The sequence below is a fragment of the Sphaeramia orbicularis genome, chromosome 8 (assembly GCF_902148855.1).
Source record: "Sphaeramia orbicularis chromosome 8, fSphaOr1.1, whole genome shotgun sequence".
NCBI classification, from domain to species: domain Eukaryota; kingdom Metazoa; phylum Chordata; class Actinopteri; order Kurtiformes; family Apogonidae; genus Sphaeramia; species Sphaeramia orbicularis.
The window spans coordinates 3,887,807-3,900,364 of NC_043964.1; the positions used below are offsets into that span (position 1 = coordinate 3,887,807).

The following is a 12,558-nucleotide window of genomic DNA, read 5'->3' on the forward strand; positions in this document are numbered from 1 at the left end:
GAATGAGCGTTTGTCAATTAATCCACCAGGGGGCGCCGCTCTGAATTAACCATACTGGACAAATACCACGAAGAAGAGGAAAGTTTTTAGAGAAGAAGAAGAAAGGCAGTAATAACAAACATGGAGACGACAGAGGAAACGCTAATGTGATACTAATATTGCAGCGTTTTCTCTGGTAAGGTTTAAAAGCTTAGCTTCAGCAGGAAGAGAAAAGAGAAATGAGTCACAAGTTTGGTTTTCACTTCCGCTGGCGGCGGTCCGCACCGCTCCGTACCCCCGGCTCAGCCCTGGGTAGTTGTCCTAAATGTGTCAGTAGTTTTTCTCTAACTCACACAGTGGCTCTTTGAACAGATCCTCTACCTCCACGGTTCTGCTGGTGTTCTCCGTCTGGGTACTCATCCACCAGCACCTGGAAAATGGATGGAATGTACGCAGAGGACGAACAGAACACTGCGTCCGTATCTGTCTGTGTCTGTTACGTTACTTGCGGTCACTGTTACTTTTATCACCGTCATTTATTTTGAAATATCTCCACACTCTTCACACTCACACACATTATTCCACCTCTGCGTACCTGCTGCACTGAACTGTGAATGTCACACAGTCGTAAGTGGTATCAGTGCAGTTGTATCAGATTACTTTTATGAGTACAAGTACAAGTACACACACTGAGTATTGGAGCCGATGCCTGATACTGGTATCGGAATCAGTGCATCCCTAGTATTTGGTATTAATTTATTCTTGCACTCAATGGACTGAAAACGAGCTAATGCTATAGTAGCTGCTGATTATGCAGAATATCTGCAGACAAATAATGCCTTGTTTTAATAAACAATTTGCCAAAACACAGCATCCATGGGGGCTGCCATTGTTGTTTCACGGGCTACGTGAGGTCAGAACTCGGAACTGGGAGTACATGGGTCTAGTACAAGTTCACGGGTGGGAAGTAACGGGTTTGACTGACATTCCAGTGCATTTTCACCAGTAGAAGGATGGAAAAAGACGAGTTACGGGTTGCCTGGAACGTAGCATGAGTCGACTATGTCTGCAAACGGAGCAGGTCAAATCCATGGTTCCATGTTTCTACAGTAGCTCACAACGGAATTCCTTTTCGTCTTTTTTGTTTTATTGCAGGTGGTATTACCATGAGTGTAGACCGGAGTTATTATCTCCTTGACTTAAAGTTCCAGAGAAGATAAAAAAAAAACTTGAATTTTTCTGCGACATCACCACTAGATGTCACTAAACATCACCCATCGGACCTTTAAGAGTCTTTAGGATTATCCAGGGGGAACGTGTTGACCCATGTCTGCGTGCGAGCTCGGCACTGGTCCCAGTCATACAGGGGCCGGTACTGGAAGTGGCGCTGGGCTTTGTCTGTTCCGACCGTGAATGAGGTACAAGCCACGGCTAGAGTGTAGCGGTTCAGCAGAGGCGTGTAGTTGTAGAAGGGGCTGAGGATGAAGCGGAGGATGTCATTGAGCACGGCCAGGAACCAGAGCACCAGCATGGGCATGCGGACCCGTCTGAAGTTGAACGCAGACAGGAACTGCATGTTGAAATCCTCGTAGCTCTTGTACGGCGAGTCGTCGTAGCAGAAGAACGCCTCGCCTCCGACCGTCTGAGGGCGCTCTCTCAGGGCCCGGGCTGCGAGTACATGCATCCACGCAACGTTACCTGGCAACACAAACCAGAAAGTGTCATCTACTGCACACAAGACTAGAGTCTGTATGTAACTCAAAAGTAATACAGGAGTCATGTAATGCATTACAGTTCTGAGACAGTAATATTGTAAGGTAAAGAATTACTTTTAAATAACAATAACAAGGAATCTGTAATGGATTACCCTTTGGAAGTAACTTACACAACACTGGTTATAAATGGTGCATGTGCAGTAGACCCCCTCGATACAAGAGGTAGGAGAGCCCTAAGCACCGCCCACAGGAGTAAAGATTACATCCCAAAATAAATACACCTTAGAACTTTATAAGCTCATGCATGCAGATGGATAAGTCAGTGGGTAAAACAACTGACTTCAAAGTGGGAGACCAGGGTTTGAACCCCAGTGCGAGTGTTATCATTGTTAGGTTTTAGCCCTTATGTGGATTTCCTATTTTTTTTTTTTATTCACCATGTGATCTACCTGTACTACCTTCATACTGACCATATTATCAGTGGAAAACACACTTGTCAGGGACAATAGAGTCATGGAAAAATGTGCATGTTTGAAGGATAGACGGGTGAAAATTACAAAGAAAAAATAAATGACTGAAAACACATACTGTGTATTTAAAGGGGTCATATTTTGCTAAACCCACTTTTATTAGTCTTTGGTTCATTTATTTGTGTATTTGGGGTACGTAGATAGATAGAACAATAGATAGAACGATAGATAGAACGATAGAACGATAGATAGAACAATAGATAGAACGATAGAATGATAGAACGAACAAACAAACAAACGATAGATAGATAGATAGATAGATAGATAGATAGATAGATAGATAGATAGATAGATAGATAGATAGATAGATAGATAGATAGATAGATAGATAGATAGATAGATAGATAGATAGATAGATAGATAGATAGATAGATAGATAGATATTATAGCAAAGTATTATGTGATCAAAAACAAATACATTTTAGCAAATAAATGTCTCTGTTTTGAATGTCTGGGGTCGCCAGAAACTTGTGATGTTAAAATGGGGTCATGAGCCAAAAAAGATTGGGAACCACTGGACTAAATCCTTCCACAAACACAATCTATTATATTTAAAGGGCTCATATTTGTCTAAACCCACTTTTATTTTTCATTTATTTGTGTATTTGGACCCTAAAAGTTCATAAAGTTTGAATTTGAACCCTCCAGCTGCTGCAAAACTAAATTTATATGAATTCCGACAGTAATCAAGTGGATTTCTACAACCTGTTTTAATTCCTGCTTAATTTGTTACGTTTTATAACTAGTTAGGTCATGACATTTGCACATATCAGGTCCAGACTTCTGACGAACATTTCTCTGAGTACGACATAACTGTTTGTCAGCAGCAGCGGCTGTAGTAAAAACTGAAAATATGTCCAAACTTCGAGCCGATGACCTAAAATGTTCAGTTGTTGGTTGTATTGACGAACGGGACAGACAGCACAGTCAACAACCTGGAGGGGGTGGAGCCTGAAGTGGCTCATGTGCATTTAAAGGGCCAGCGCGCCAAACCACCTTTCTGGCATGATTAGTCAGAAATATTGTTAAAGATGGACCTGTGGAGTTGAATTAATGAAGAATTCAGAGCCAAGCAGAGCATTTACAGTTTATGGAGACCACAGGGAAATGTTGGAAAATGAAGAATTCCATTTTAAAAAAAAAATATCATTCCTTTAATTTAAATTAATATTTTAAATAGTGGTGCGTGTGCTTTGACGTAACCTAGTGGTGATATGTGGTTATAGTGCAGCTGAAAACTGACTGGGATACTGCGCTCCACCAAAAAATAATGTCATCAGGCCCCACTGCTGGGTAATGGGGAAGATTTCTGAAATTATTTTTAGAAGGAGCGACAATAAACCAAATTCCATGCAAAATATCTGATAAATAAACTTCATCTGTCAAAATCCACCCAAAAGGAGAATGTGTAAATATTTTCAAAGACTTTTTTTTAGGTGTTTTTCATCAGGATCCATTTTATCCCATGGTTCTTGGGGTTTCTTTCTCCACCCAAAACAGTGTTACTTTACTTGACCTTCACGGTGGAGAACGTGACTAATCAAGGATGTTGTCACATTCCTCTGCTCAAGTATTTTATTTCCTCAAAGCACATCTGAGTTTACAAACTAAATCCACAATAGTCGTAAAAAAAGAACAGACCAAACAGGAGACTGTCCCTTCCTCCACAGGGGCTGAGGGTGCAGGAAAAACACAAAATGAAAAACACACAAGGGTGGGGCTGCCAGCATATGTCGACACACAGACAGGGTTTAAATGGAATAAAGGTTCAGAAGAACAGCAGCAAACAAACTTAGATGGAATCAGGCAGCTTCAGCACAGGCACTGGAGCTTTCACATGTACAGGAGTCTTTCATGTTTAGGACTTTTCCTGTTTTTTTTTTTGTTTTGGTTTTTTTGCTTTTAACCCTATAACGCTAAACGTATCATATCTGATACATGGGTTTTGAAGCCTTCTACATGATCAGTATGATATTTTTATTCTTAAAAAACCTGATGTATAAGATTGACAAGGGTCTACGATATGCAGCGAATAACCGCGAGTCTACAACTAAAGATGGACATTTTTGAACAAAGATGGAACTGTATTACTCTGTATTTGGGAGACTGATGAAGGAATGGGAGTTATCATAAGATTGTTATGTCTCTCTATGACTGATATTGTACTGCTGTAATTTTCCTTGCTAAAATCAGATATTTATTTTTCATGTGATTTCCCCTCATGGTATTCGTATTGTATTCCATTTACTTGTGCTTTAATTCTTAGGGTCTTATGTCAGAGAATGTTTTGTTTTGTTTTGTTAGTGGAAAAATGAAAATATCTAAATAAAAAGTAAAAAAAAAAAAAAGAAAAAAGAAAAACCTGATGTATACAATTAAATACATGCAGTACACAGATAATCCACTCGGGGGGAGGACTTCATTCACCAGAGGCCTTTCCAGTGAAACTACCAGACTATCATTAATGAGGAAGAACTTTGACAATTTAGAAAAGGTATTAACAATTTGTTTGACATGTTTGTGTTATATTATATTTTTGTGTGTTCAAAACTAATATTTGAGCATTGAGACCCGATGTATCAAATATGATACAAAACTGAAATTCATACATGGAAATTTATATTTGAAAAAAAAAAGGGTTTTTTTTGGTTGTTCAGAAGGACCAATAAAGGCTCCAGTTTAAAAAAAACTGTAGTTTTCTGTCAATGATTTAATGGTTCAGGCTTTACAGGGTTAAGGACCATTGTTATTATACTTTTAGTACCTTTTAAATTATCAGCAGTGTTTTATGTATATGTTCTTACTTTAGTGATTTATATATTGTATTAGAACTGACTTTTATTGTGTTTTATGTATATTTTTAGTGTAGATGTATGGCTGTGATTTCTATTTTGTGTGACTTCTGCTGCTGCTGCTGCTGCTGCTGCTGTCTTGGCCACGACACTCTGGATTTGGATGTTCCGAGGCTTTGTAGTTACCATGGAAACACCGTCATCTTCCACAACATTGATTCACCAGTAAAACCCATGGAGTTGGATCAGTGACAGTGGATGGAAACATTGGGTTTATGTTCAGTTATTGATAGTGACTTTTCCAGCAAACTCTATTTTTGACACAATAATCCTCAACTTTACTCTGAGCTTTTATGAACATCTATATGAGTAGCAAATTAAATGTAGGAAAATAGATGATTTTCATTTAAAAGAAAAAAAACACAGAAGATAATATGACAATAAATGGTGATAAATCACTGAAGGAGTTAAATATTGAGAAAAATTCATGTTGGAACTGCCACAAATGTCCCACTGGGTCCTAATGGGTTAATCTGGCCAAACATCGAAGGCAAAAAGAAAACAAAGCAGATTTTACATGCAGCATTATTTTGTCAATTTTTTTTCTCCAAAGCTACTTTAAGTTTTATCCTTTGTTTTCATTAACTATAATAGCTCTCTTACAAACCTTCTGGAAATAATTTTGTAAATTTCATTCGCTGTAATAAATCTGTTCGTGGGGGTAACGGAAACCCCCAGTTTAGTTCACATTTGAGCTGCAACAGGGATCCCTTTGAGAGGAGGGAAACAGAAACATTTTCAAGGATGGTAACCAGTCTTTCATAAGAAAAAAGGATAAATCTACTGTGATAATCGGAAGTAAAAGTCAAATCTATGTAGTAATGTAAAAGGTTAAACTAGACGGCCTTACAGTGACATCATTCACACCTCACCCTGTCTGACATCATACAGGCAAACGTCCATCCTGAATTTAACTGCATTTCCTTTTTAGGGTAAGGTTAGTAACCAGCATGCAGGGTTCCACATATGTCACCACTTCTGTTCTGTGTTATCAGCTCGTATTAAAGTCAGATACAACACTTTACTTGGAGTCAAATGTGCCTGTTGAGATTGTCTTCGGCAAAAGCTGATAACGTGACACTGATTCAAAAACACTTGAAAGCATCAAACATTTCATCATCACATCTGGTACAATTACTTCACGATGGGTTTAAACTGCTGGTTAACCCTTTAACCCCTGACGTGTCTGTGCTGAGCGTCCTCAGTTTATGATTTATTTGAAATATATAAAAATTCAACCGTTTCCTCAATAGGATGAATTTCAAAATATGCAGATAGAATAGACCGTGTTCTTTTCATAGACATCTGGACTTTTTTTTTTTTTTACACTGTTTTCCTTTTTTTTTTTTTTTTTTATTGTTTTTGCTGTTTGCAGTGTTGTGGTGATTTTCCTTTTTTTTTAACACTGTTTTCCTTATTGTATTTTTTATTGTTGTTTTTGCTGTTGTTTGCAGTATTATGGTTATTTTCCTTTTGTTTTACACTGTTTTCTTTTTCTTTTTTTTTACTGTTTTTGCTGTTGTTTGCAGTGTTGTGGTGATTTTCCTTCTTTTTTTTTTAAACACTGTTTTCCTTATTGTATTTTTTTTTTATTGTTGTTTTTGCTGTTCCTTTTAAGCTAAAAGTTTTTATCTGTTTTATCTGCTTGTCTGTTTTATCTGTTTATCTGATTTTTGTTTGTTTGTTTTTCTCATGCCTTCTGCTGTAACGCTTTTAATGTTTTATGTAAAGCACTTTGAATTGTCTCGTATATGAAATGTGCTATAGAAATAAACCTGCCTTGCCTTGTCTTGTTGGCAGTGTTGTGGTGATTTTCTGTTTGTTTGTTTTTTACACTGTTTTCCTTATCTTTTTTTTTTTTTTTTTTGGTTTTTGCTGTCGTTTGCAGTGTTGTGGTGATTTTCCTTTATTATTATTATTATTATTATTATTTTTTTTTTTTTTTAAACTGAGTTTTGACCATGTAACTGCTTTTTGGAGTTTAACCAGGCGTCAAAAAGCAGCTGGACTGATTTAGAAAATAAGAGACCAAAACTAAAACTACTGGGACCAAATTCAAATACTTGTTGTTGTTCAGTGCAACGTGATATCATGACTCATAAATATGCACGCCACTTTTAATTCGCATGTTATCTGTACACACTGCAAGCCTTCTGCGTTATTAGCTGCCTGTCCAACCTGTATCAATGTTTCAAATACCACGCACTGAGGGTTAGGGTTAGAATTATGTGAACCAGAGATCTTTGCGTAAATTGACACACGCTCAAATGGCGCTGAATATAACACACAAAAGGTCAAAACTGCATACGTACAGCACGCCAAATGTCATAAGAACTGGCCTCACATACAACGCCATTTCCTGAGATCAGTCTGTTCAGTGTGTTCCAGTTCACAGTTCATGCTCAACATCCTAAATCTCTGACTGATTTACATTCTACTGCCTTATTTAGTCCAAACCTGTCAAACTTCTGCTCCTCTCTTTGTCTTTTTCTGTTATTCCACCTGTTTTGACCCTAAAACACACAGTAAAACAAAACCACTGAAGTAAAGGAACTCAAGCACATACTCGCAGCAGCTTTAATGAACCTGAAACACCTGAAATAATGCCTCAGGGGTTAAAGGGTTAACTGAACAGCCGAGTGATTTCCTCCGATCTTTGTTTCCGGACAGTAAAATTTCTGTCATGTGAAAATGCCTTCTGTGAAACGCAGAGGAAGCACCTTTGCATGTGAGTATCAGTTCTCCTTTTAGATGTGATGTTGACATTATCCAAACATGACTGTTATCAGTGTCTAAGTCTAACTGAACAAAAATAGAAGTTGGAACATTTTCTATTGATAAAGGAAGTACCGGAGTACACTGTCGTAGTATTCACTGTGTAGTGTTTTACTCTTATATCAGATATTTTTGACTCATTTTACTGCTCTACATATTTAAGGCTAAGGTTATTTGAAGTACTTTATATAGTACTGTGGTGGCAGATCCACAAATAATGTATGGCGGGGGGGGGGGGGGGGGGAGCAGGAAAATAGTGGGGTCCAGGGTTGGAGCCTGGGGGGGGTGAAAGGGGGGTGAAAGGGGGAAAAATGAACATTACAAATGCTTCCAATCACATAAAACTGTTTTTTTTTTTTTTATTATTATTATCATACACTAATAAAAGGAATATGATGTAACCTCATTAATGTGACCAGTTTATGAACTAAAGCACAGAGTTGGCTCCAAGAAGGTTGGACTCAGTTATGGCATTGAATTCCATTACATTCCAAATAATCTATAATTAGAAAAAACAGGATACAGTCGAGGTATAGGTCTGTGTTTGACAACTCTGGGTGATTCACTCAGTCACTGTGTAGCACCGGTAGATAAATCTGCTATTGTATTGGTTCAGTATATAATAACAATAATGATAATAATAATAATAATAATAATAATGATAATAATAATAATAATAATAATAATAATAATAATAATAATAATAATAATAATAATAATAATAATAATAATTGATATGCAGAACAAAAGGGGACAAGGACCTAAACTTCCCTAATTTTTACCTGTCAGGACAGGTGCTGAGTGTAAGCACCAAAATAAAGTATTTAGGTCACTTTATTACGAATCAAATGACCGATGATGATGACATGTACAGGCAATGTCGGATGTTATATGCCCAGGCTAATGTGTTGGCAAGAAAATTCTCAATGTGTACAGAAAATGTCAAGAAGAATCTCTTCAGAGCACATTGTACTCCTCTCTATACTGCCCCCTTGTGGTCCAGGTTTAAAAAGGCTAGCGTACAGAAGCTCAAAGTTACATAGAATGATTCCATGAGAATACTGTTTAAAAAACCTCGATGGACTAGTGCAAGTGAATTATTCTGCAATGCAGGAGTGAACACTTTTCAGGCTCTTATGAGAAACTTAATGTACAAATTTATCTGTCGACTGAACGATTGTCAGAATTCCATCATTCAGCTTTTGATTAATCCCAGTCATAGTTCGGTGCGATACCAGTCATCCCTGTGGCGACACTGGTACAGTTGTCTTTTATAATATTGATGATTTTTTTGTTTGTATTTTTAACCTGTATTTTTAAATGTATTGTTTGTTGATTGCTTGTTTGTTTGTTTCTAAATGGACTCCCAAGTCTGCAAATAAAGATGATGATGATGAATAATGGATTAGATTTCTATAGCACTTTTCTATGAACGTATACTCAAAGTGCATACAGTGGATCCATTATTCATTCGCTCTCACATCCTCCCTCTGGTGGTGGTAAACTACATCTGTACCCACAGCTGTCCTGGGGCAGACGGACAGAAGCGTGGCTGCCAGTCTGCGCCTACGGCCCCTCCCACCACCGAACATCCATACGCATTCATACACCAGTGTGAGTAGCAGCACTGGAGGCAAGGAGGGTGAAGTGTCTTGCCCAAGGACACAACAGCACATGACTGGGACAGAGCGGGATTCGAACCGCTAACCCTTTGGTTATTGGATGACCCACTCCACCATCTGAGCCATGAGTAAAATATCAGTGTGTCCGGATAATCTGCACGACTGCACCTCACTAACAAGAGCCAGGGAAATTGTTCATGTTTATTTTCATCTTCACTGGAATCAAGTTTTCTCTGTTTCGCGCTGCATGACCACCTGCCCATGCGCCAATGTCTCTCCAGGTGTTTTACTAATACTTAAAGGTGAACTGTGTATACTATATATGTGAACTAATGCTATGGAATGTGTGGGTGGAGCCTTAATTTTTAAATTGTTTCTAATTTTATGAATGCTGGTATTTTACATCTTACCCAGGGACAACAGCTGAAAAAAAGGGTTTTTGCTAATACTGGCACATTTACAGAAATGTTCATTAATGTGTACTGTCCCTGCTAAATAAACAAACAAACAAACAAATAAATAAATAAAAAGTACTGGTTCCACTCCACCCCTGTTGACTGTGATCTGTTGTGTTTTTTTTATCAGGCCACAGTTGCATGGAATTGATTGTCAGGGTTTAGTTGTTGGAAAATAATAGAAAATGTTCTCAAAAGAAATTAAAACTTTTTGTTTACACAATGGACATGATATGGAAAGAGTATTGATAATATTGAAAGATGTCCTATGATTTGTATCAGACAGCTATTTTTTGGTGAGTGAGTATACATGTATAGCAGTTATTTTGTTTGTTTGTTTGTTTATTTTTATTGCATTGTGCTGTGTGTGTGTGTGTCTGTGTGCGTGTGTGTGTGTGTGTGTGTGTGTGTGTGTGTGTGTGTGTGTGTATGTGTGTGGGTGTGAATGGTGTAAGATTAATGTAAATAATTAAAATTGTAATGTAATGTAGAGGACACCCCAGGAAGAATAGTAACTGATGTTTTAATTACTCATGGGAATTTTAATAAATGAAATGAAATCTGTGAAATGCAGTTTTACCTGCATAGACCCGTCCATGCTCCGTGTTATCAGGGACCCCCCCGATAATCAGGCCCCCCTTTTGCACGCCCTGTTTGTAGAACTCCAACATCAGCTCGTGTCCTTCGCCGTAGATCCCCGTCGGCCTCAGGGAACATGTGTGCAAAGACTGTCCCCCTTTGACCTGGACAGGAGACAAGACCCAGGAGGCAGGGTTGGGAATCACATGGACCAACAGAGAGAATACATAAAGTTTAGGCGTTTGTGGATTTGGATTCCAAATAGAAGGCGTGACTCCCCCAAGAAAGGCCACAAGGGAAGGATGTGGTATGTAATGGCAAAGTTGCACAAGAAATACCTCCGAGTGTTTGACTGCAGTGTGGAGTGTGTTTAAGCAGCAAACCAGTCTGACAAACAGCCTCAGTGTGAGATACAGTAGAACATTATAGTACTGTAGTATTTTAATAGTACAAGCACAAGTACTGTGTCATTTTAACCCCAGCACAACTGAAGAAACATGTCATTTTCTTTAACCCTTAGATCAGTGTTTTTCAGCCTTGGTGTCAGGACCCCACATGGGGGCTAGTAACTGATACAAAAAAAAACAACTTACTAATTATAAATATATGGTGATATATTGAGAGACATCCATAACCCATAAAAAACCTGTCAAACTGTGAGTGTGAAACTGCAGCACTGTGGTTCTGTTTATCTGTCAAATGTTCATTGTGGTCAGTTTCAGATGCTGCAGCTCTTTCATAATTCATAGTTTCAGTTCTTGTTTGTTCAGTATTAATTGTCCTCCTTGTAAATCACAGCTGGACCGACTGGACAGATCCTGACCAAGGAAAATCACATTCTCCCTTTGTGCAGTAATCTACACCTGGACTTACTGCCTCTGTCCACAATAATATACATTATATAGACTAAATGTCATCAAAAATTAATGTTTATTTGTAACATAGTGTAATGGCAAAATTACTTATATCCATATATATTCATATATATTTTCATATATTCCATGTATCACATAGGCTTCTAACTCTATTTCAGATATTTTCATGTCACTGTGTGTTATAGAGCAGTTCAGACCTCTTTTGTGTTGTGTCCACAGTAGAAGGCCAAACCAACATTTCTCACAGGGGTTTTATCTCTAAGTTCCTGACACTAACCAAAACACTTTCGACACATCATAATTTTCTCATGGGAGACAGAAGACTACATTGGGATTTGTATTTTTGGGTTCAGACCGTCTCAGTCTCTTGTCTGAGTGATATCTCTTTCTATAGAGCTCCAAATAAAGTGATTTCTTTGACACTGAACGCTTGAACTGACCCTTCTTTCTTGAAGACGAATTAGTAGAGAATTATTTTTCCATAACAATAGTATAGCAATGTATTACATGATCAAAAACAAATTAATTTTAGCAAAAAAAAAAAAGTCTCTGTTTTGAATGTCTGGGGTCGCCAGAAATTTGTGAAGTTAAAATGGGGTCACGAGTTAAAAAGTTTGGAAACCACTGTTTTAACCCCATCCCAACTGAACAGACATGTCATTTGCTTTAAAGGTGTGGGAGACTTTTGTGACCAGTTTTTCCTCACATCTGTCCATCCTCAGTCATATCCTCAGTATCATGAATCTGTCCGTCTGTCTGTCATTACTCAGCTGAATCTCTCATATTACAGTGAACAGTTTCTTAGTTCCATCCACCACAAACAAACCATGTGTTTCCAAACAGAGCCGGGAGGGAACTCGGGCATCTGAGGAATTTTGTCGCGATGTGCATTGTGGGAAAGGGAGGTTCACACAGCCGCCTGACAGCCGCAGCGCAACCATATGATTATATGGATGAAACAAACAAAAACGCGGAAATGTCTGAAACGCGGAAACGGCTGGAGGGATACGCATAGAGGGAAGGGAGCTCCTGCCGTTTCCATGTCGTGTCTGCAGCAGCTGCGGCTGTCAGGTGGCTGCGTGAACCTCCCTTTCCCACAATGCACGTCACAACAAAATTCCTCAGATGCCCGAGCTCCCTCCTGGCTCTGTTTGGAAACACATGGTTTGTTTGTGG

The 12,558-nt window shown here is 38.4% G+C and overlaps 1 protein-coding gene across 1 annotated transcript in view; it reads right to left on the minus strand.

Moving 5' to 3' along the window:
* Window positions 1-906: 906 nt before the first annotated feature.
* LOC115424750 (3 beta-hydroxysteroid dehydrogenase type 7) overlaps window positions 907-12,558 on the minus strand; it is a 41,703-nt gene continuing 30,051 nt past the window's right edge. The window contains exons 5-6 of the mRNA XM_030142160.1: window positions 10,509-10,671; window positions 907-1,677 (exon numbers count right to left, since the gene is read on the minus strand). Coding sequence (XP_029998020.1) covers window positions 1,265-1,677; window positions 10,509-10,671 — 576 coding nt within the window. The 3' untranslated portion in view covers window positions 907-1,264. The remainder of the gene's footprint in view (window positions 1,678-10,508; window positions 10,672-12,558) is intronic.